The sequence below is a fragment of the Anastrepha ludens genome, chromosome 5 (assembly GCF_028408465.1).
Source record: "Anastrepha ludens isolate Willacy chromosome 5, idAnaLude1.1, whole genome shotgun sequence".
Classification (NCBI taxonomy): domain Eukaryota; kingdom Metazoa; phylum Arthropoda; class Insecta; order Diptera; family Tephritidae; genus Anastrepha; species Anastrepha ludens.
In genome coordinates, this window is record NC_071501.1 from 60,477,371 (window position 1) to 60,503,663 (window position 26,293).

The following is a 26,293-nucleotide window of genomic DNA, read 5'->3' on the forward strand; positions in this document are numbered from 1 at the left end:
TGAGTTTATAAACCCACTTGTTGTCAATGATTTTCTGATTTGAAGTTTTTTCAACCAGTGTCCACGCTCCATTTTCGATCAATGAGTCAAATTCATCATCCATGGCTTGCTGCCATTTCTCGCGTTCGTTAGACTGCATAGCCTCCGCAAATGATTTAGGCTCCTGACATATCATAATAGCCGCCGTATGTTGTGCAGTTGTTCTGCTGCGTAGACGACTAGCTATACCACTTCTATCGTTGTTATTTTTGTTGCTTACATTTACCGCGTCATCGTTGTCAACAAACCCAACGTCGTTATCTTGTGTGTCTTCTTCTTGACACTTCTCAGCGTCATGCAAGTTTTCAAAGCGTTCTTCTTGCATTTTATCTGTTTGCAATTTAAACGTCACTGTTTCCGGAAGGAATTGCACATCACATGAAATTTCAACTTTTTGATGTTTTGGGTTCCAAACTCTAATAGCTTTGTGATTGTCAGCATACCCGATGAAAATTCCCTTCCACGATTTTGCATCCAACTTGCGCCGCTTTTCCTTAGGTAAATGGACGTAAACTTCTTCACCAAAACTTCGCAAATGATTAAATTTTGCAGGCTGCCCATACCATAATTCATATGGCGTTTTCTGTGCCACCGTACTGGTTCCCGTACGATTCAAAACGTATACTGCCGTATTGACTGCTTCCGCCCAAAATTTAAGCTGAATTTCTTTTGCGTAAAGCATCGTCCGTGCTAGTTCCATCACTGTTCGCATTTCTCTCTCTCCACCACCATTCTGCTGCGGCGTGTACGGTACTGTGAGTTCATGTTTAACTCCAAACTGATTAAAAATCTTAGTCAACTTATCATTGACAAACTCAAGCCCATTGTCTGTCCGCATTCGCTTGATCATTTTTTGATCCATTTTCTCAGCTTGCATCAAAAAACTTTTGATAGCACCAGGTGCTTCTGATTTTTCTTTCATGAAATACACGAAACGTAGATGTGAATAGTCATCTTTAATAAGCAGAAAATATCTAGCCCCGCCGATCGATTTTTCTTGCATTGGACCGCATACATCCGCAAAACAGAGTTCTCCACAGCCTTTCGACTTCACTTCACGCGATTTAAAGCTGCCTCTATGTTGCTTGCCCAGTATGCACCCTTCACACGTAAATTCCTCTTCAATGAAATCTACATTGGAGCTCTTGAGGAACTGCCTAACATGTGTCGAATTCTGATGACCCAGTCGATTATGCCACGTACGCAAAGCTAACTTCTCACTTACCGAAATATTTGCCATGCTAATTTCCGGAACCTTGATCAGCATTTGAAACAATTTACCATGACGAACTCCCACTGCAACAGTACTTCCGTCTTTTCTAACGAATTTGCAGTTACCGCTATCCGATCGAAAATGAAAACCACGATCTAGCGCCTTTGTTTGTGAAAACAAATTATATGTAATGTCCGGCACGTAAAGCACATTTGTCAAAACTTTCTGCACCCATTCTTGACCGTCATTAACTAAAACATTGATGTCACCTTTTCCTGCTGCTTTAATAGCACGCCCATCGCCAACTTTGACAATATCATTGTACTGTTCAAACGTAGTGAACCAATCTCGCCGCTTGCTCATGTGATCGGTTGCACCCGAATCAAGTACCCAGCTGTCTTGCTTACCCGTTACACTTTCTCCACACACCAACGCTTCGACATTTTTACGTAGAGTCTCATTCTTTGCGGATTTTGCCATTTGCGGACAGTCCCGTTTAAAATGTTCTTTAGAACCACATTTAAAACATGCGCCTTTTGTTGTTGTTCTGCTGCTTTTACTTTGTTGCTTCTTCGTATTTTGCCGATTCTGATGCCTGACTACAAACGCCTCTACTTTATTTTTTTCTTGAGCGCTCAAACGAATTTCTTCAGCCATTAGCCTGGCTCTTAAGGTGTTCAAATTCTGATCAGATGAACGCACCGATTCCCAAGCACTATGGAAATGATTGTATTCCGCCGGCAACGAAATTAAAATTTTTGTCATAATCATCGAGTCTGATATGGTTTCGCCCTGATCACGAAGATGCTGTACAATTTCCATTAACTTTGACAGAAAAGTCGCAATATCATCTTCTGTATCTTTTGCATAACTGTAATACTTCTGCAGCAAAAACAAAACACTCGCTGTTGATGTTTGCTCGTATACACTTTTGAGTGTATCCCACATACTCTTCGCACAAACACAGTTAAGAATCTGCATAAGCGGTTGTTTTCCCAATGCTGTACTTATTGTCCGGCGAGCTCTAGCATCAATTTTACGCCAATTCTTTTGTTCTTGCTCACCTGTCCTGGGCAATAGCTCTTCTCCGTTGACCACACCATACATGTCACCAGCTTCCAAAATTTGTACCATTTGAAACTTCCATGTCAGCCACTGTGAGCTATCTTGCAGTTTTTCAATTTTGATGTCACTTTCCGAAGACATTATAATAAAATAATACGTTTTCTTTTTTGTTAATTATTAATATGAACCAATTATTGATATTTAGCAATTCGCGCAACCTGCGGGATCTGGGCCCATAACGTTTTGAATAAAACGCGTGATTTCGTGAGAAAGAACAATTCGGTATTTTATTTGTAACGGCACAAGCAAGACTGATATGCAAAGCCTACTTGCATGCATAAGAGTGAGAAAAGACTTAAGGACAGAAGGTCTAAAGAGAATGAAATAAAGTTGCCATGTAACTAAAATATACAAATTATTTCAACAACTTTTTTCCACAATTCCGTGTGTTTTTTCGTATTGCTTCACGCAAACGGCACATATATTCAAGGTAACACTCCTTATTCACCGTACGACCTTTTGGTAAGAACTTTTAGTGCGTTACGCCATGGTAATCGAAGAAACAGTCAGCAAAACCTTGACATTTGATCGAACTTGTCGTGCTTTTTTTGGTCTTGGCTCTCCTGGACTCTTCCATTGAGTCTATTGGGCTTTGGTGTCGATGCCATAGCTATATACCCATGATTCGACCCCAGTTATGACACTTTTAAGGGGTTAGGTGGGTTTCAGAGGTTGCAAAAAAGGAGGTTTTGACTATTTTTTTTTTAGTATATAAAATCATATATTTTATTTAAGCAATTCACTATATCTAAGATACATACATATATAAACAGTATTTTGTGAAATTTTTATTTAAAAATTTCGAAAACTCAGCCGTTGGTACCTCATTTTCCTTAACGTCTCAAAAAAAAATCTCTTGCTGTGGACAGCATAACTCAGTATTGGTTCATCTAAAATCAGAAAACCAAACGGATTTCGTTAGTACATGGATAAATCTCGTTGTTGTACGAAGCAAAAAACAAAATAATCAAAATTTGAATTTTTGACAGGCTTTGAACCAAAAAAACACATTTTTTAGTGAAATTTTCGACATACATACATTGGCTCAAAAAAAATAGTTGTAATTAAAAAAAAAAAATCCTTCGTTCAATAACTAGATAATGTTATTTCAAAGATTTGTAGAAAATTTGAATTAAATCGCTTCATAACTTTTCGAGATATCGTGTCCACCGACTTAAAAAATGGAGTTTTGAGATAAACACGTATACCTGCGAAGCGTTCAACTGACGTGGCCTAATGGGCGGAACTTCTGAAACGTCTATCTCTTAGAATTTTACTCGGATTGACTTAAAATTTTAGGAGAGTATTTTAAGCGTACTGTACTATTTAATGAGATAAAAAAAAATTCGATTTTTTGAAATTTTCAAACCCACCTAACCCCTTAAGCAAACTTGGATCATCGTTGTCATCATTCAAAAATTGTTTTTTGTGGCCAAAATTCAGCAATTGTGGAACGAACTTCGCTAAAACACGCTTCTTGCCTAAAATTTCCGAAAAGATTGCATGGCATAAGCCAACCGATATGCCGACATCCTCAGCAACTTCTCTAATTGTGATTCGATGATTCTCCATAACCATTTTCGTCACTTTCTCGACATTTCCATCGGTTGTCTCACGTCAATCTTCTCGAATTTGTGTGAACAACTTGTACAACTTGTACCACTTGTACCATTTTTTTGACTCAAAGTACTCTCAGAGAATGCCACTGCCATCATTTCAAATGGTTTGGGCACTTAATTCCATTTTTTACACAAAATTTGATGCAACTTCTTTGATGCTATCGCAAAAAATTGCTGAACACACAAAACACTTGTCTCATTTATGCCTCTCACAAACAAACTAAACATGCTACATATGTACATATATTGCTGTAACCGTATATATATCTTCGAGGCGAGTGTACCAACATAAAAAATAATAGGAATCGAAAGTCAAATGTACGTAGCCCGGGATATTTGAACATTTACCTTATTTTTTGAACACACCTCGTATATAATAATATAAATATATAATAAGATCTTAAATTTTATAAGGCTTATATATTTTTATGTTATAAAATTTGAATGGCTTTCCTTAATAAGTAGGTAGGTATATTACAAGATAGAAGGTAATTGTAAATTATAATTAAGAATCGACTTGGTTATAACACTTCACAGGTTTCTACTCTATTCAATTATTTATCAAAACATATGCACGACTTTTATCTTTTAAACATTTAAAATATGATAATGTGAAATTAAACACATAAAACGTATGAATTTAAGAAATTTCTAACTTTATGGAGTTCAGAAATATTTTATTATGCACCTTATTTTTATTGCAGATTAGGAACCATGCAGCCAACTATAGAACACGGCGAGGCGCCAAAGGATCCAAAGATTATTGGGAAAGATTTTTCACAGCATTTTACTGAACATGACTTCGAGGGTAAGGATGCCCTTATATAAATAATTTAATCGAATTAACATAATTCAATATAATTCAGCTTTGAAAAAGTTCGCGACTGTCAAAATATTAATTGTTTAATGGTCCGAGTTCATGTAACACTCGGACTCTAATTCGGTCATGAATCGTCACAAGTATATAGAAATCTTTTCGTAATCAAATACTTTACAAAAACTATTGGCATCTCAATTAATTGCAACAAAAATTAGCCTCTCACATACATCTGTCGGGAACGTATATATTCCTATATTTTCTCAAATAAAACGTCCCAATAAATTTTTCTGAGTTCGATCACTGGCTTGATAACTAAAACTCATAAACTAATGGCAATACCACTTTCTTGCTTTAAATAATTTCAATGTCTTAGGGGGCGTCCATAAATTACGTGAAATGTTTAAGGGGGGGGGGGGGGGGGGGGTCGAGTCAAATCTCATCTAATCTTACGTTGGAGAGTGGGGGGGTCTCGGCAAATATCACCCAATTTTTTTCTGATTGAAACAAAAAAATTGTACATGCTTAAGATTTAATCTCAAGTGTAATCGTAGTATGATTAAGATCACTCACTAATTCGTTCGAAAGAAAATAATTTCATTCATACTTCGACGTTATACATTACTACTGTCAAACCACCATATTTGTTTTATACCAAATAGCTCAATTTAATCTGAATTTGCGGTACAGTGTAGCCCGTCGGTTGTTTTCGCGCCACTATGAGCCGAACGCCCTATCACTCAGGTTCACGTTTGACAATTCCGGACTTTAAAGAACATGACGGAAAATCATTTGCTCCATTTCTAATACGCGTACCGATTGAACCGCTGAATGCCTTCATCAGCACGCCTATTGATCTCTATTGCCCAAGTATACGTGATGATTTAGAGAAAATATGCTGCAGTACATGCGGTATTTACTTCGCATCTATCACAAGAGCTGCAGAGCACAGGAGAACAGCTCACATTGCACCAGCTAAGCAAGCGCGTATGTTCCGCAATGTGCGACCCTCACGGATTGTCACAAGGCGAGCTAATGAGTTACTGTGCGCAAGCGTCAACGACTTAGAGTGGCTAGATTAGAACGAAGTTGAAGGAGCACATGATTTTACTGAAAATCATATGGACATGTTGGTCCCAATAGTCTCTCTAGAAATCGCGCATGATTCTCCATGGACTGAATTAGAGTAGATATTATTTTTTTAATCGCAGTAGTTACGATTTAAGTCTTCTATTGTTAAATTTTTATTACACTTATAACTCTCAGCAATATTGATTACTAGTCTTAACTAGTCGTAAATAAAAGCACGAAGCAAATTTTTTTTCTTTTTACAATAACAATCCAACGCGTTTACATAAGAAACCCACATTTTGAAAAATCTCACGTGAGATTGGGGGATGGGGGAGGGGGTTGAATAAAATCTCACGACATCTCACCAGGGGGGGAGGGAGTTTCAGAAAATAGAAAAAAACACCTCACGTAATTTATGGACACCCCCTTATGCTGGAAACAGTCAGGGACGTAAACGCAGTCCCCTATCAGCTGTTACGATCAAACTAATGAGAACCCCATGTAAATGAAAAATTACTTCCTTCCGTATCGTAGTATCGTAGATTTTATCCCAGGATTTTTGAAAATTCCCGTAGAACCCTGTCAGCTGATTGCTCTCTCACCACACAGTGTTGCCAAGCAGTGCATTTCGAAATCATTTACAAAATAAACTTAGATATATTATAATTTTTATTAAAATAACTTAAAAACACTGTTGAATAATGTTAATTATAGATAATTGAACTATTTGCATTTGTTGGTTTTTGCCTTTGGTTTATTAAACAATGAAAAATGGTAACTGATAACGCGGAAGTGTGGAAAAGTGTGTAAGCAAAAACATCAGTGGCAACATTGTGTAGATACAACCAAACACATACACACACAAACCGATGTATTGTGTAAATATGTAACTAAAAGAACGCAGTTGTTCTCTACGGGATGAGTTTTGCTCAGTTTTGGGCTCGTTTTGGGCTGCGGTAAGGGACTACGTATATCGGTCACTGTTTTCAGCATTATTTTATATTACTTTGTATGTTTACACATTCAACTTGAGACTGAATTCCTCGCGCTGTGAAAGATGGGTTTGAAATGGGTTTGGATTATGATATTTGGGTTGAATTTATAGTGTTTTTTTTTTACTTTGTGCTTAAACACGTTAACGGCAGCAAACCTAAAACTAAACTGTGGTGGAAACGTTATATTATTGTATATTAGGGCGGGTCGATTTAAAAATCGCTCATTGCTCTGTGAAAATCGTATTCTAGGGATCAAAATGAGAAACTTTGCCGAAGAAACCATACCTCTAAAACGAGTTCTGAGGTCCCCCAATTTGGGTCGAACGAAAAATCCCACTTTGACCCATTTAGAGTGCTCCAATCGAGTCCAAATTCATGACCTACCCCCACTAACTTTGGACGGCCGATCCACCCATGCCAGTGGCACACCCCCCGGAACTCCCCTGGGGGTTCCCCATACAATCATTTCAAAATATCACCATTTTTGGCCTTTACTTGAAAAAATCAGCTAAATGGCTATGTTTTTTCTTTATTTTTATTTATTTATAATAATATCTAATATATTTTTTCTCTTACGAAATTTATTTAGTCGGAACATATGTAAATGAAAAAATTAATTTAAGTGAGTTATAGAAAAGAAACTAAAAAGTTCGACCCAAATTGGGGGACAACAGAATTCGTTTTAGAGGTATGGTTCCTTCGGCAAAGTTTCTTATTTTGATCCCTAGAATATGATTTTCACAGAGCAATGGGCGATTTTTTTGCCTCCCCACAAATCGACCCGGCCTATTGTATATATATATATTAAGGTTGTATAAACTGCTTCATGCTGCTGGTGAAGTTCATCAAGTGGTTAATATAAAAGCCTGCTATATCAGCAGGCGTAGCAAGGAAGACAAGATACCTAAATCATAGCGAAAGCAAGACAGCTAAGGAAAAAATGCTCAAATATTTCCACCTCATCCTCCATACAGCTGTCAAAAAATTACTCGAATAAATGCACACTTCGCGCTTAATATCCTATGAGGGTACCCACAATATTCGAAAGTCGAGATTTTGTTAGCTTTAGCAGATCTTCGAGTGCCTCCTATCCACACTTGGCCAGAAAGATATCGGGATCTTACAAGTTTTTATATTCAGCTCTAGCTGAGTTGACGTAAAGCTCCCCATTCTAGGAGTAGCTCCAGGTAGTCAAGGGGATCTCAATCCTTTCCTTTGCGGGAACATAACGGGAACACGTACCGAGATGGGCCTTCATCAAAGAATTCAAAGAACGAAAGAGAAGAACCATCATCAAGCTCAAAGTCCGAATGCACTTCCGTGAGTGTTGTTACACAAGTGAGTATAGAATCAGCTTTTTTGTTTTTTTGTTTTTGTTTTTTTTGTAGAAGAGGAAAGCAGTGGGAATTTAACCCTAATTAAAACCCCCTCTTGCCTGAACGGTTGCTCCTCTCGGAACTTTGCCGTTAAGTAATACGTCAGAAGGCCGTTATGGAGTATGTTAAGTCAAATCAGTCAGTACGAGAATGTGTTCTGTGCTCGTCTTACAACGACTCTTCAGCATTTCTATGAGCCTGGAAACCAAGCTGTAGTTGGCGCAGGCTCGCCTTTCGGACCCATTCTTCCTCAGGCAGCGTTTTCATTATACGCGCTGCTACACCACTCGCTATAACGCTTGCCAAATTCCAGGTTTATCCCACATTTGCATAATAAGGTTTGCCTCAGTGAGATGTTCGACAAAAACCCTGCAAAGGGCTTCACTTTCGGTGTCAAAACGCGGGCACCGGAATAGCACATGTCTTGCACTCTCTGGTTTGTCAGGGCAGACCGGAAAAAAGAGCTCGTCTTCCAAATTAGAGCGGTGTAGAAATCGCTCAGCAGTTGCGTCACGTAGAAGCCAACTTCCCCGTGCTTCCTTCGATACCATTTCGCTGTCTGGTATCAGTTTGTGCGTCCAACCGCCTAATAACTTATACAACTTCTGCATCTCTTTCACCGAGAGGTCTATAGGGATTTTCATCGATATTACTGCTATGGCATCAACTGAAACCGTGCGATAAGCGCTTGCTACTCTAAGCGCACTGTGTGTGGTTCTTATTTCTTTCATACGCGATTTTTTCGCATTTGCCCAGATCGGCGCTGCGTATGTTTTCACGGATGTGGTGACAATTGAAAGCAGCTATCGGTTATCTTTCCGAGGTCCTCTTATATTTGGCACAAGTCTTAAAAGGGCATTGTGTTCTAGCTGCGCTTTTTTGCTGATCGTTGACCTTTAATCTTGAGTATGGCTTCAAGTATGGCTGAGACCGTATGGAGTGCTCGCCTACCATTATCACGATATCTCCACGTACCCTCCTTTTGCTTAGTAATACTACTTCCGTTTTCTGCGCTGCAAGTTCTGGTTTTGCTACTATCAACCATTTGCGTATACGTGAAATTGCGTCATTGCATACGGCTGTAAGTGGCTCGAGACGTTTGTCTACTACCACCAGCGCGATGTCTGCAGTGAACCCAATAAGTGTTTCTCCTGCGAGAAGGGCCATTTTAAGTACGCCATCGTACATTAGGTTCCATAGCGTTGGACCAAGTACTGAGCCTTCTGTTTTTTTTTTTTTTGGTATGCGGACCTGGGAGGTGGAATCTTCTAAAGATACGTATGAGCCGACTCATACGTATGTCCTATTCACATGCAATATTCCCCGGCTCTTGTTGAACTAAGTTTCGTAGTGCCTGCGAAATAAACCACCCCATCACATCGCTGTAGGTTATTACCAGTTCAGTTATTCCTTCGAGCAGGCAGGATGAATTTATTCACTCATTTGTCTGCGTTCATTATCATCCTGTCTCAGCCTTCGCAGAATTGTTGAGGCTACGTTACAACCATGGTTCCACGTTTCTTCAGATTCTAGCATATATTGTACTAGGCTAGCAGCTGTCATGCTCTCGCCGATATTAGAGTGCCACATGCTTCGTTCCCCATCAGTTCCAATGTTGTCCAATTGAGGTGTATATAAATGGAGTTAAAACTCCAAAAATAACCTTTTAAAAATCGATTTATCTTTAGCAACAGAACGTCATCGGAGAAGTGATGCTGTTGAATGTTCTGTTAGTGAATGTTGACTTCTTTCTGGATGGGTCATGAAATCTTAATAACCAGGCGACTAGGCGTAAGCAATGGGGGTACGACCTGATGCGGCTGATGATATCGAGAATGTAGTTTGTCTCCTTCATCATGGTAAGCGTCGTTTGGGCTTTTCCAAATAGATGACGTTTTCGTCGAGGTAAACTGGTGTTCGGCCATTTGATCTGATCGTAACGCAGAAAATCTTGACCGGAAAACCAATTCGACGCTTTGAGTCCTGATTTCTGGAATTCTCGAGATACAAGGACCGCAGTTAACACTTGTATATCAGATACTCTGTTTCCTACAAAAGTTGATAGCGTTATTGAATGCTGTCGAAGCCAATGCAGCACTAGTTGCGAAGTTGTCCAAAAGTAACTACTTAGATGTTGGCCAGTAAAAACATCCTTTATCTTTGCATAGAGAAATGCAAGAAGATGCGCAAAGTTCAAGTTTGGGAAGTGACTGCTTTTTAACTGGAGTGACTCTTGATTTTGATGTAAGTAAATGAACTGCGACATGTCTATCGAAGTATATAGAGCAGTCGTATACCCGAATTGATGCGTATCAAAACCCGTGTACAAGTGTGTTGCATACGGTTGACTACATGCAATCCAGCTTCAATAACCATAGCACTTGCAGAATAATCTTGGCAGCGATTATCAGCGGTGACAACAAACCAAGTGGATTGAACAGCGATGAGGCAATATACATTGTTTTTCGCTTTGTAACCGAATCATATTGTTGTTTCGGGCTAAAGCCGAACGAAAATACGTCGCTGAGTTGATGCCATGTTACTCCTAATGCATTATGTAGTCACAAATTCGTCGCTGATATGAAGCTCCTTTGTTGCTTCACCTTCCTTAAAGTCTGGGTGATTTGAGTGTCATTTCGATATTGGAAACTGTCCACGGCGGAGTACTTCAACACCTTTATGCTGTAGCGCCGTTCGAAAATTCTGTCATATGTTGGTCTGCCAGACAGTGTAGGCTGCGTATCGCGAGGTATGAAGCCGAAGATGTTCCATATGTCACAGTGTTCAGCTGGTAGGTGCGGAGATCTGAATCTGGGCAAGCTCGCCAAATTATATACTGGAATTGTCGTAAATTATTTTCTACGAGTATTTGCCTGTACATTTTATTTATAGCCGCTGTGATGGCGAATCGATACAGACAAAAACGTAGTAGAAGCATGTACTATATAACTCTTGTGGGCCCCACTAGCAAAATGGCGTTCAATGATGTTTGTGTAGAGGTGCCGCAGGAGGCATCAAACAGTACTCGCAGTATCGTTGATGTGCTGTTAGGTTTAAGCACGCGCTGATGTGGCATGTAATAGTGTAGTTCCTTCAAGTTGGGTTGTGCTAGCAAGGGTTTGTGATAGCAAATGACGAACTTTCATTCCGATTGCTTGCACTATTTTGCTTGCCAAACTCGAGTTTGCGCTGTAATGATGACTCGCATGAGTGTAGGAACTGGCAATGCCGTTCTACGACTCGAGTGCATTGTGAGAAAGTTGGAAGTGATTTGCGGTCCAAATACTCGTTCCATTTGTTTCTAGTTTGCTGATCACACTTGCTCCTCACAATGTAGATTAACATTGGTTGTGCGATGTTTGCAGATGTTCCGACTGACTCCAACGAACTAAAACTTGCCGATGGCTTGTCCACTAGGTTGCGTAGCTGTTGAGCGTTCAACTTCTCCCGTGCCGGTATTGTAAACAGTGAGGCAATTCCTTCCAAAAAAAACAAAATCAAAGCCTTCGGAGAACTTTCGCTAGTGACTTGGAACGCCTTAATAGTTTCTAGCGTAGGAACCTTAAAGCACGTTAAAAGATAATTAAATTTCTCGATGTTTGACAGCCTTGATGACGTTTCGGGGTAGTATACTCTAGTGTTGACGTCTTCTCCAAGTCTGCGCGACCGTTGTCAGTGGGATCTAAATCTTCAATATCAGTTTGGACGGACAAGGCCTGCTTAAAGTATGATTTAAATAAACCTAGCCGACACTGATGCTCAGCATTGGAGAGTTTATCATCTGACCCCCTTATCGCTTCGACTATCGATTTAATACACGAAATGTTGCGCTTTATGTTGGAACAAGAGACATGGCTGCTAAACAACAAAAATAACTACCTACTAGTTGCAGTGCAATGTACTTAAAGGTGTACCGAACTTTCAGAAAATCAAAACAAAAACTGTATATATTTTAATGATACATACATACGTTTCCAATGAGCAGTGTACCCTTTAGAGTGACGAGTTTTTTTGGTGTGCTTGCAAAAAATAAGAACCAAAAGAATCCACGGTGGGAAATAACTGCTAGCAAGAGGTTAAATACAGCAACAGTAAATGGAGGTGATGCATAGATGCGAATGGATTGATTGCAAAATTCGAATCCAGCCGTTGGATAATGACGAATTTCGCGTCTCACTTTATACAGGTTGGTCGCTAAAATGTTTGATCCAAGAAGTTTTTTTCTTGGAGGACGAAACCGAGAGGGGTGTATATCCAGTGCACAAAAGTGAAAATTGCCGAAATCCAAATAGATGTGTACATGCAAAACCTTTGACTTTTCTCAGGAAGAAGGATTTGCCTGAAAACCTTATGGTGCACTTGAAAGCTCTTGGCTGCCTTAAGTACGAAAACAACAAGATCTCTACAGCCTTGGTATATATGTTAGTATCTGTATATAATGTGCAGATTTCGCCAGTTGTGCAGGGATGATGCCATTGGAACCAGGCTGTCAAGCAAATAGATACAGAAACGAAATGGGTTTTTGGAGACTTCCCAGCTGGTGTTACTATATGCGTAGGTGGGATTCGTTGAAAAATGTCTGTTATAACACTTTAGTGACTCCTCATCATCCCACACCCTGATTTATCTCTCAAGTACCCCGAAGACGTCGCGCATCCCGAGAGAATTCGCCTGAACCTTGCAGACTCAGGTCAGCCTTCCATGACTCACTCTTAGTCTTCCTAACTTCGGACATAAAGATTCTTAGCTCCCATCTTGACTGAGACTTGATTAATCTAATCGCATTAAATAGGGATTAGTTAATTAATTGATTAATCTAATCCCACAAATCCTTAGTTCAGACAGCTCAGCTGTCTACCAAGGCGAGTTTTCCTTCTTAGCGAAGGAGCGTTCTAAGTGGGCAAGAAATTTTAAGAGCACTATTAAGAGCTGCGGTAAATATCGCCACAAATTCATCGACCGATCCTTCGGACACATCCCTGTTGTTGTTGTTGAACAAGTTTACTAAACCCTGCCCGTGCAGTGTAGTCACAGATCGTCATTGTCTAACACATCTCACGGTAAATCTAGGGAACGTACAACACAAACAGGTGGGCTTCTTATGGAGTTGGAGTTAAAAAAAGGGGGGAAGGTGATTCTACCGATTACCACAAAGCTTTCGAAAAGGCGCGTGAGAAAACCAGATAAAATAGCCATCAAAAGTGTCCGCCCTTCATTTGGATGCACATTTTACTCTAGGCTGAAGATGCTAAGAAGTTACTAGCGCTTGGATTTGTCAAGGTCGGCTGGGTAATGGAAGTTATATCGCCAAAAAGTGTTTTAAATGTTGGGAATATGACCATTCTGCGACAACATACAAGGAACCACATCGCACAAAGCTTTGCAAGCGATGCAGCAAGGATGGGAATCAGGCAGCAATTTGCGAAAACGCTGAAAAATGCGTACTATGCGAGGGATCACATGCGGCAAGTAACGCAAAATGCTCACGTTATCAAGAAGCAGTACGCAAAACAAGAGCATGATGATATAACAGCTAAACATCAAACGCTGTGAGGCAGCACATGACTTGCTAAGGCACACGGTTGGAGGAAACAAAGTAGATGTGGCTCTCCCCTGGGGAGTTTTCATAGGCATCAAGTCGCACAATTGGATGACCATTTTTGCCAAGTTAGCAACAATCTGGGTGGTGGGCAGTAAAACACCCCAGAATGGGATATCTGTTGCAAATTCCGGATTCACATGGGCGAAGCTAGATGGATTATATATTGCGTGAGCTGATATGCACCACCAGTGTGGAGTTCATAAGATTTTTAATACTTGATGACAGAACTGGAATTTGAGGAAAGAGGAAAGTGGCCGATTCTCATCGCAGGAGAGTTCAATACCTTGTTGAGGACATGAGGTAATCGGTACACAACTCCGAGAGGGCGATTATTAGAATAAATTATGGCAGCAATAGACCTTGTCGCACCAGCGGGCGATCAATAATCGACCTCGCCTATGCAGATTGCACTACAGCAAACCGCGCAAAATGGATGGTAGATGAAAATGTATACACTCACAGCGATCACTTGTTTATAGTGATTGAGATAAGCAACGCTATATAACTGATAGAAAAACAACAAAAATGGGTGAGGCTTCAAGCCTGTAGTTGAGTGCGAAGAAAAAGGCATGACATCGTCCAACATGGACAGTGATGCACGCCGAATACCGCGAACGGCTGAAAACAGTTATTAAACAGAGCAAAAATCGATGCTTTGAGGAAATGCGGACAATGATCCATGGGGCCTTGCCTACAGAACGGTTATTCAGAAAGTAAAAGGACCGCGAGCACTGCAACCTCCATGCCGTATCCTGCTCAGCCAAGTAGTAATTGAGCTTTTTCCCCAACAGGAGGAAACTAGTGAACGACATCAAATGGTGACTGGCAACGCCTACATTCCGCCAGTTACAACAGAAAAGATAGCAAAGCACCAGGCCCAGACGGCGTTCCGAATATCGCCTTTAAGGCAGCAGTGTAGGCGACGCCAGAAATCTTTGCGAATATGTATGAAGTATGTCTTAATGAAGGTGGAAATTGCAACGACTAGTCCTGTTACCCAAAGCAGACAAGCCCCTGTGAGTGCTTAGCTTAAATTGCCGAATAAAGCAACACTTGTAGGCTATGCCGATGACATCGCTCACGTGGCCACGCACAAGAAGCTGGACCACTTTCCGGAGGTGTAATGATGCAGCAGCTAGAGTCCAATTATAACGTTGCAAAGGGGTTAAAGTAGGCAGTACAAAAAACAGAAGCTGTCCTCCTAGCTCCGCGAAATACTGTCGCAAGAAGCAATTAAGTATCTAGGCGTAATGATTGATGCACGGCTCAGCTTTAAACAACATTTAGCAACGGTGTGTTCCAAAGCAGCGACAGGCATCGTTGCTGTCACAAGAATCCTTCCAAGCATAGACGGACCGCAAGACGCCAGACGGCACCTCCTGTCAAGGGGGGTGGATTCAGTCATCTTGTATGCTACTCCTATATGGGCAGGAGCTAAACCATCGAATGTTAAACCCGTAGCTCAGGTGCACCGACGAAATGCGCTAAGAGTCGCGTGCGCATACAAGACCGCATCAGATGATGCGGTTTGCGTCATCGCTGAAAAACTCCCAATAGATATACTTGTAGGACAACTTTATACAGGCAAGGGTTAAGGCCGACAACTGAAGAGAAATCTGCAGAAAGTCTGCATTCGTTAGAAAACTGGCAAATCGGATAGGATTTGTCTATTAACGCACGTTAGACCTATGGACTTATCCCAAAAATTAGCGAATGGGAGACCGTACTACACGGACACGTTGAACGCTATTTAACTTAAATATTGAGCGGTCACGAATGTTCTTGGAGTACCTCCATGGATTTAATATGGAATATTTTCCGTTCTGTCCAAAATGCAACAATGCAATAGAAAGCGTGGAGCACGTATTCTTCTTCTGCGATCGATTTAACGAAGAACTCCGAACGCTTGAGTTATCCTTGGGTGAACAGCTGAGCCCAGACATCTTAATCAATAACATGTGTGCATCAAATGAGGATACGACGAAATAATATTATCGCAACATCTTCCGATGCTTCTGTTTTGCTGCAGATGAAAGAGAAACTATCGATAGCGTATAACACCAATACGCCCATGTGAGAGTAACCTAGGAGCATGTCCCACATACCACTGGTATGAAGCCTATAGCATGAAGCTGGCTACAACTGTGGTGGCCCCAGACGTGGGTCAATAGTGTTGGTCCGTTTCATGGACGCCGTTCTGGGCCCTCCCGAAGTAATGCATAAAGTAGTTCCGGGAAGGGAGTCTCCCCAGTTCCAAGAAGAGGAGGAGGGATTGTTTTAGAGGCTACACGTCGCTATAAGTGCGAAGGCATTTTGAAACCTACCTCACCTACCAAAAAAAGGCGTAGAAAATGTGCTGTTTTGACAGATTGGGTCCAGAGAGCGAGGGGTGTTAAGTTAGAAGGTTTCAAAGGACATATGTTTAGGTGATTACTATCATTGGATGTGCCTTCACATGCCTGACAGCTACTACAATATCCCGAATGTAATTGAGCTGTATATATACGGTCTGATCCAGTAGTTGTGGTTTGTCCTGCATATCGTTTGTGTAGTTGAATAGATGCCTTCTGACATGTCTGGGATGTGGTTCAGTCTCTAGTAAATGCCTACTGCGGTGATACCTTCGGTCTCCAGCAGAAATTGCTTACTGAGCATTTTGCTTAGCTATTTAACCGGGAGCATGGAAGCCTTGTTGTGAAGGTGTTGTATGGGGGACACCAGGAGGCATCCCGTGGCTAACCTCATTTCGGTATTTTGAAATGTCTGAAGCTTTATCCATTGCGAAACACAAGTGCCAGGCGACCAGACAGACGCAGCATAATTCAGAAACGGTCGGACAATTGCTTTAAATGTCGGCAGCAACATTTCTTTGTATATGTCCCAAGTGCTACCGGCTAGCGATTTGAGCACCTTGTTTCGGTTTTTGATTTTAGTGGCTATTGCGATTGTATGCTCTGAAAAGGAAAACAAACTATCGAAGGTTACCCCCAAAATTTCGGGGTTGTTATCACCAATCCTGACGGTGGGCCATCGATATTCACCTTTATCTGTAGTTTGACCTCCTTCATCCTGGTCACCATGTATTTAGTGGGGGATAATTGTAAATTCCTTGCAGAGAAAGAGTGAAATAGACGTTCGGTTTGGACCACAAGTCATCAATGTCATTGCCCGACGTCATTATCGAAAAATCTTCGAAAAATGACCTACGAACGCGCCGACCACTCAAATAGTTCGCAGATCACCCATTCCATCCCGACAGGAGGGCAGATTATAGAATATTATCTAGTAGTGTGGAATGGCTGACTGTGTCGAAAGCCCTCTTTACGTCTTACGCTACTAGGACAGTCCTCATGCAAGGGCGGTTTTGGTTAACCCCATGGTTTATCTGGACAATTGTGGCGGTGAGGGCTGTGGTGGTACTGTGCACTCTACAAAATCCATGCTGATGCGTGGCTGGAGTCAGATGTATCGAAGAAAGACTCAAGTCTCTTCATTACAGGGGGAAGCGAACGACGCTTGGATCTATCGATTGCAGGTTGCAAAATGAATTGCCGGCTAAAAAATCTCCTGCATCCCTTCGAGTCCGACGAAGTGCAAAACTAAAGATGATTGCTACCTTGACGTTGTGCATCGTCGGATTCGATAGAGACTTTACGGTGGAGCCGTGTTTGTGCCTTTTAGACACACCAGAACCTGCGTCCAGATTCCTGTCCTAATTGCATATGGGGGTTATAACTTATCAATAGCCTCCTTTACTTTGTGACGAATGGGGAAGTGGCAAAAGCGTTACATATACGGATTGCTGCATCACATGCTGCCAGTAATCGTTTCGCTTTAATTTCTACTTTCACCTCTGCCGAATAAGCCTCTAATTCGCAGTTTTGCCATACTTCGCAGAAAGCGCTTTCGTTGAAGGACCTTCTTTTCCATGCAAGCTGCTGGACCTTTATACCTATTTTATTTTGGTTTAATCTTGAAATCATTGAACTAATTTTTTAGTTTATTTAAAAAGTAAATAAACGTACAAATAATATATAAAAGTTTATTTTACTTTTCATTTTTAATACGTATGGATAATAATTAATACTGCCGACATAATTCGTACTAATGGCTAAGAGCTTCTGCTTCTTTATATATGTATATAAGAACTTGGAGTTCCTTCTGTTCCATTTTCAACGGTTAAAGGATCATTTTTACTTGTGCTTCAACGACCAGATTTCCGTACTCATCAAAGCGATTGTCCAATAATACTTTATAATTGGGCTTTTTCGTCGCTAAAAAGTTATGTAGCGCATAACAAGCTAAAATTATACGCATAGTTTTATAAGCATTAAGCTTTATAGGACGAGAGCGGACTTCGAATTGCTTCATAATAATCCCAAACAAGTTTTCAACTATTCGTGTATTAGTTTTGTTCGTCGAGAAAACTTTACTACTCAATTGCCTCCTTGGCCCAAAGTACCACTTATTGGCAAGAGAGATTCTCCGTTGGATTTTAAGGCTGACATTCTTATCGGCTGCTGGTTCTTAAATAAACGACGTCTTTTACAACCTCGAAAACATGAATATCAGCAGTGACGTGGGTGCCTATACGCGAGCTCGCCGGCTGTTTGTTTAATGGCAGTAGGTACTTTGTTTCGCCCTCGTTCGCCACCAGCCCCATTCGCTTTGCTTCTTTATTCAGTTTGGAAAAGGCAGAACTAAGAGAGTGGCTGTCAAGGCCGATGATATCAATATCTACGACCTTCTCCAGGTCAAAGAAGTCACACGACAGCGAGTCAACCTGTCTGAAACCTTGTTTAGTATCAAAGGGCTCAGAGAGATCCTTCCCAATTCTGCTGGTATTGATTTACGTTATTTTGCATAGCCGTATTAGTTTTCCGGGGATATCATCGCGGCAAATAAGCAACTCCTTTGCGTGCTGCCGAAAGCAGCTTTAAAATCGTCAGAAAAATGGTGTGTGTCGAATCTCCATCCATGGATCTTTTCTAAGACCTGGCGTATTGTGAATATCTGATCGATAGTAGATAAGGTCCAATCGGCCGGTTGATGGTGGCCTTCAGTCTTTTCCACAACACTCTCGCTAGAACCTTATAGGCGATATTTAGAAGACTAATCCCGCGATTATTGGAGCAGATTGTAGAATCACCTTTCTTATGGATTGGGCAAAGCACACTTAAATTCCAATCGGCAGGCATGCTTTCATCCTACCATATTTCTCATAGAAGCTGATGTATGCACCTTACTAGCCTTCGCCGCCATGTTTGAATAGCTCAGCCCATCATCTCCCTCGTCTTTGTTGTTATTTAGCCTCGTAATTGCTTTTCTCACCTCGTCATAGTCGGGTAGCGGAATTACAACTCTGTCGTCAACGATTAGTGGATCTTCACATTCTCTCTGGCATGCGCTGCTGTCACTATTTAACAAGTTTGACAAGTGCTACCTGGATATCAGTCATCATATCGCCGTCTTTGTTCTTATAGGAAAATGCACCGGTCTTGAAATCTTCTATAAGCCGCCAAACTTTCCGGAGAATTTTTGAGCGTTGTCCCTATTGGTCAGCACATCAAGCCCCTCACACTCACGTATTTCGCCCTCCCATTTCTTTTCTTCTTTCTCTTCCTTTCTTAGTTCCCAATAGCGATCGCACACGGCTCGCGTTGCGTCCGATCGCAGCTTGGCTCTATAGGCAGCATTCTTTCTTTCTGCTGAAGCACGAAATTCCTCGTCATACCCACTGTTTTTTCGGGCTCCCGAAATCCGATTTCTTCTTTGACGGCGATACGTAGAGAACGAGAAATGTTGTTCCATTGCTCGTGCATGCCGGTTTGTTGGGCAGTACTCTCTGAGAGCAGGAGTGAGAGTCATGTGGCGAATCTTCTGGCTATCTGTTGTGACTGCAGCTTTTCGATCTCGAACATTCCAACAAAAAATTTAGAAATATCTATCTTTCACATATACTAAACTGTTGCTAATGGGCAGTACATATGGCCTGACCGCGTTTAGGCTAAGACAATCGTGGGCCCATTGTGAAATTGCAGACAACATAAACATGGACGTTAACAAACTGGCACACAGAGTATATATCATTCACAAAAAGGGAATAATATAGTACGAAGAACAGAACAATGCGGCGAACCGAAGCCGACAAAACAAGACTTGTTCCACTCTGTTGGAAAACATAAAGTTATGAAGCAGTGATTAATAACATGTGTTAGAGTGCCTAGAATAAATGGTAGCACAAGCTTCACACATTTCAAAGGTACTCCACCCCCTCCAATGGCATTCAACTTGATACCCTTCACAGATTTCAAAACTTCTGATTCCGATATCCCATAAATTTTAAATTCATCTTTTGAACCAAAACTGCTAATAAAATTTTGAGCTGGAGAACTATTGTTGCTTTTGCAGACGCTAGTAAAATAGTCATGAAGTATATCCAGGGTCAATTTTATACCCAGACTTACTATAAATTTTCCATGTAAATTGAGTTTTTTTAAATTACACCTAATTCTTTAGACAGTAGTGAATAATCGCTTTGCATTTCTTATAATGGCGTTTGCATTATTTCTTGCATTCTTCTATTACGACCAAGCGTAGTCAGTGATGGCTCATCTCCAGTTTGGATGCAATTTATTTCAAATTTTTCTTTTTCTTTTTGTACCATGAAGAAAAGCTATTCATAGCCCGAACATATCATGATGATCAAATAGTCCAGTGAGAGTTTTATTTAAAATGTCAAGTTTATCGTCAACAGTCTTATAGAAGCAAAATTTATCCCAGTTAATAGTTAATATTCGAGAGATCAGCGAATAGAACACTTACAGATTTCAAATCACGATATATATATAAAAGTAACACAATCAGCAGGACAGTTAAACGACACATCTAGTGCACAAAACATCAAGTTATGGTCAGAGATAAAAAAACATTTGGTTAAATTTGGGAATACGCTCAGGACTATACTTTATAACGAGGTCTAGCAAGCTAGTATTCGAATAGTTTGCGTATGTTGTTATTGCTCGAATGCTACCACCTTGAATAGATTCACCTTCGAACTTATATCTTTATATTCAACGCCGCAATTGAGACATTTTAGTGTGTTTCAATTTTTTGGTTTTATTAACGAAAATTGTTTGGAAAATGTTATTTTCGAATTGACCAAGTTAGCTAAATTAATTGTCAAGATACACACGATCAAATATGGCTTCCTAAACTCTTGATGATTGCCATTCAGAAGCAATTATTAACTGAATTAAGGCGTTCATGTATTTTTACGAAGATGAAAAAAATAAACTATTCCAACTTGATTATAAATATATGTATTAAATAGTAATGTATGTTTTACTTATAATATTAGCATTATTACTGTACGTTAACGACATTTCTTTAATATATTTTAGGACATCGCGCTCATACCGTTTATGTTAGTTTACATGTGCAAGGAGGCCGTCGTCATTTAACACGACGTCGTAAATACCATACTAACAAGGAAAACAACGGTGAAAAGCATTTAGGGGTACCTGGTGAGATAGAAAGTAAGTTGGCAAATGCGCACTTTCCCTTATAATAGAAATAGAAAACTAGAGGGAATAACTCAAGAATGTTTACTTTATACATATATCAGGCCTCTTCTTATCGCCAAGCGTTAACAATTGGTGAATAGATGAAACAACTGGTATAAATGATTATATGATGGCAACGTAGGAATAGAGTTGCTTTAAATTACATGTGTATGTTCGACAGTGAGTTATACCAGTTTAATGCGCTATAGCCATACTCGCTGGCGGCGAATCTTACTCGATAACTTTGTTATTGCTTTCGCATGAAAATTTTCTTTCAAGTTGATCGAGCATAGAGATAGCGAGCAGGGAAATGGCGAATAGAAGAGGCCCATTATTATTTACAGTAGTTTACAGCCCAAACACCCCAAGACCATCCATTCGTATGTAAAATCGGTCGATTAGTCCGAAAGTCCAAATAATTTTTTATCTGTTTTGTTGTTTTGAGGTACATATAGTCAAATAACGGTTTCGTATTAAAGAAAATACGATAGACGATACGAATTTCGAATGTCTGGAGAATCTGTTAACAAATCACAACAATTGAATCACAGAACCGATTGTTCGTTTTAGGTGAACGATAAATCTATTTGTTTCATTTGTTGGTGGAATTATTCGCCATGTTCATCACTTTTAAATTCTGCTATGGTATTGTAATACAGAGAAATTCCATTAACAAAGGTCAGAACAGTAAGAGCGCATACAAGGATCAAAGGCTCGCACCTGTTCTCATAATCGTGTCAATGTCAAACCGCATTATAAACAACACTAAACTTCCTTCCACGGCCGCGATAGCTGAATAGTTGGTGCGTGACTACCATTCGGAATTCGGAGAACGTAGGTTCGATTCTCGGTGAAACACCAAAATAAAGAAAACGATTTTTCTAATAGCGGTCGCCCCTCGACAGGCAATGGCAAACCTCCGAGTGTATTTCTGCCATGAAAAAGAACTTCATAAAAATACCTGCCGTTCAGAGTCGGCTTAAAACTGTAGGTCCCTCCATTTGTGCATTAATATCAAGACACACGCCACAAATAGGAGGAGGAGCTCGGCCAAGGATGTAAGCGCCAATTATATATATACTTAGTCTTGCACAAATTCTGTGACAAATTTTACAATGTATACAGCGAGAAAAAATTCGCAGAAAAAAGTTCCGTTATTTTTGCTTTTGTTCGTATGCATTTTCTACTTATAAATTATACTCAGTTTCGCGGCAAATTTCACTTGTGGGGATCTAAGGAAACTGGCATTGCAGTGATTGAATTACATAGGTGTGGTAAAAGTGCAAGTGAGGTTTATGAATTGCTGAAAAAACTTAATATTTCGAGAATGTTTGTTACCGCACGATCAAGCGTCTTTCCCAAGCTTCCTGAAGAAATGTTTAACACGTTCGGGCCGGCGCTGTTATTCATGGTCTTCGCCCACAGATGGGCAATGTTTACGCCTTTTCGCGGAAGCGATTGCAGGTCATAAAACGAAATTTTTTCGTAAGGGTAGTCGTTTATGGCATCTCATCTCATAGGTACCTTCTAATAAAGTACCATTGGTGGTACGCGCTGCCAAAAGACGCAATCTTGTGCGGGCCACCGCTGGTACACGCCGCCTCATGAAGCAATCTTGTGCGGGCCACCGGTGGTACGCGCCGGCGTGAACGCGTTAATGAACAAAACGACAAAATCTATGCTAAAGCTTCTAAAGATGCAAAAAATCGATGCTATAAAACCCGAAATGCTTGACAAGAATATGACAAACGCAGAAAGAAGATCGCAGTTTGTGATTGCTAATTAAGGTGCGCCATCTTTTACGTCGGTCAGGTGGAAGGAATTCATAGTACACCACACCACGAAAATAGAAAAAAACTGTCATCATGACCTTTATTTTTGAACGACTTTGACGTGCTCTTTTCGGTCTGGCCTCGCCTTTAGCACGATATTCGTTTGATTGGTCGGTTGTTTCAGGGTCGTAAGCATAAATCCTAGTCTCATCTCCCGTAATGATGCATTTGAGCTTGTCCTGATACTCGTAGTCTGAAAGCATTGTTTCACACACATCAACGCGACGACTTTTTTCCAAGAAATTGAGAGTTTTCGGTACCAAACGAGATTTGACTTTTCGTATGCCCAAATGGTATTTCAAAATGGTTTTCACAGATCGTTCTGGTATTCCGATCATATCAGTAAGGTCTTTAACAGTCAACCGACGATTTTTGAGCACTAACTCCCTCACTTTATTGACGTGCTGGTCATCTGTTGACGTCGATGGTCGTCCGGAGCGCTCCAAGTCATCAACACGCTCTCGACCCTTTTTTGAAGTCTTTGTACCACTTATAAACATTTTTCTGCGACATGGTTGAATCACCAAATGCCTTCTGCAGCATGCTAAACGTTTCCGCAGCCGAAATTTCATTCCGCAAACAAAATTTGATGGCACTTCTCTGCTTAATCAAATCAGACATTGTAAAAATCGAAAAATACACTCTTGGTCGTTTGGTAAACACAAGCGTAAATATATTACTGATAATGACATTCACATGAAAGTTGGCCCAGATGTTATTAATAGTGCTGCCAACTCATGAAAAATATAACTAGAGCGAAGTTTTAAAGTTTGACAAATAAATTCACCTTACTTTTTGCCCGCAGTATAAATATGCTGATTTGCAAAGTCGGTGTATTAGACACCGTGTTAACTTTATCGTATGCCATTACAATGTACTGTTCCAATAATTTTTGTCAATGATCGACTAAGGCACCACCTATTGCTTTAAGCTTTTGGTGTCCTTTCTGGCACCCGACCTTTCTATGTTATGAATATGAATCGTTTTGCTTCGTAAATATTTAATTTGTCAATAACTCATTTTTTTATAATAATGTGACTACGCCGTCCTAAGTACAAATAAGTTGCTAAAATTTCATCGAAATCGGATAAGCGGCGGCGCATGAGTTATGAACAAGCAAACATTAATTTTTATATATGTATTATATTCGATTTTTAGTGAAAGAATTATTATTATAGTAAATGCTTTAATATATTTATAATACCTACCATTTTTACAGCTACTCCACCAGCGCAACGAGTACAATTTATACTTGGAGAGGATGAACACGATGGCATTCGCGAAATACACCCTATCTTTTCCGAAATGGAAGTTTTGGTCAAAGAAGGTGATGATTTTGAATGGAAAGAAATTGCGCGCTGGATAAAATTTGAGGAAGATGTGGAAGAAGGTGGTAACAGATGGTCAAAACCACACGTAGCCACGTTGTTTTTGCACACATTATTCGAACTTCGCAGTTTATTGCGGAGGGGATCCATTATGCTGGATATGGAAGCCAGTAGCCTAGATCTTATTGTTGATTTACTATGTGACAATATGGTAAATAATGGAATGTTTCCAATAAATTACCGTACGAAAATTAAAGATCTGTTGCTCAGACGTCATCGTCATCAGCACGAGTACAGTAAAAAGAACAAGGGTTTGCCAATCATTCGTTCACTTGTTGATATTAGTCGCAATCAGCCATCTTCCAAAAGTAAGTATAAAATTAGAAGTAACACCCCAATAGCTTCCAAGTTTTGAAAAATGTATTTTTATGTATAACTAGCGTACCCTCGCCCGCTTCGCTACGCGATAAATTCAATGATTTGCTGAAAGAGAATAAAATTAATACGAAACAAAGCAAATTCTTTGATACAATTTCATTCGAATTTTATTGTAACACTTTTTGGTAGACAACGTTTTTGGTTTTTCCATCTTTTGCGTAAATGAATAATGACGATGGTTTGTCTACTCGTGAGCAAGCTACATACGTTTGTCTATGAGAAAAAATTGGGTATTTTAAATTAATACCGCACATTTGTAGAGACTGTCCTTGCGCCTTATTAATTGTCATAGCGAAGGCAAGGCGAATAGGGAACTGCAAACGTTTGAAATCCAATGGTAAATCCGTCGGAATCAGTGGAATTCTGGGTATCACAACGTCTTCTCCTTTGTACTTCCCTTTCAAAATTGTTGCTTCGATAACGTTACCCATTAGCTTTTTCACAGCGAGTCTGGTACCATTGCAAAGTCGTGGCACATTAATGTTGCGCAGCATAATAATCGGTGCTCCAATTTTTAATCGTAAATTATGAGGTGGTAGGCCTGGCAAATCGAGTGAGTTTAAGAATTCAGTTGGATAATTTGCGACAACATCTTGATCAGTAATAGTGTCCATTGACTTACTTATATGCAACTATGTATGTCACCAGGTATTTGATCCAAAATAGCAGCATTTATATCATTGACGTCCTTATTTTCCCCAGCTAAAATTGCTCTTTCGCTGTGCCAATCATGGTTTTTGTAATGTTGAACTATGTTTGGAAATACACTCTGTATCAATGCCTCTTTAGACTGTGCAAAAGTGCAGAAATTGTTAGGCAATGTAATCATTCCTGTTGGATCGACAGACATTTGGCCATTTCCGATATTCAGTAATTGGTGTGAAAATTCAGCTGCTGACGGATCGTTCTGTAGTTGAACACGTACGTTTGTAGCAAGTGTAAGCGTGTTTACATGTTTTCATAAATACGATGATTTTAAGCATGCATTGATTTCATCTGCAGCCGTAGATTTTGGGATCACAGGTAATGTTTGCCTGAAATCTCCAGCCAATAAAATCATGGCATCTCCAAAGACTGTTTGGCTTCCTCGTAGATCTTTCAAAGTTCTATCAAGTGCTTCCAATGTTTTCTTGTGTGCCATAGTACATTCGTCCCATACGATGAGCTTACATACTTTAAGAACTTTTGCCATTCCAGATGTTTTCGAAATATTACATGTTGGTGTTTCATTTACCTGCATATTCAAAGGCAACTTTAATGCAGAATGTGCTGT

General features: G+C 40.1%; 1 protein-coding gene across 3 annotated transcripts in view; it reads left to right on the forward strand.

The window, feature by feature from the left end:
* Positions 1-26,293, forward strand: part of LOC128863599 (electroneutral sodium bicarbonate exchanger 1) — a 100,019-nt gene that overhangs the window by 18,030 nt on the left and 55,696 nt on the right. For all 3 annotated transcript variants that reach the window (XM_054102830.1, XM_054102833.1, XM_054102831.1), the window contains exons 2-4: positions 4,701-4,804; positions 21,261-21,395; positions 24,474-24,950. In XM_054102830.1, the coding sequence (XP_053958805.1) occupies positions 4,711-4,804; positions 21,261-21,395; positions 24,474-24,950 (706 nt within the window). In that variant the 5' untranslated portion in view covers positions 4,701-4,710. The remainder of the gene's footprint in view (positions 1-4,700; positions 4,805-21,260; positions 21,396-24,473; positions 24,951-26,293) is intronic.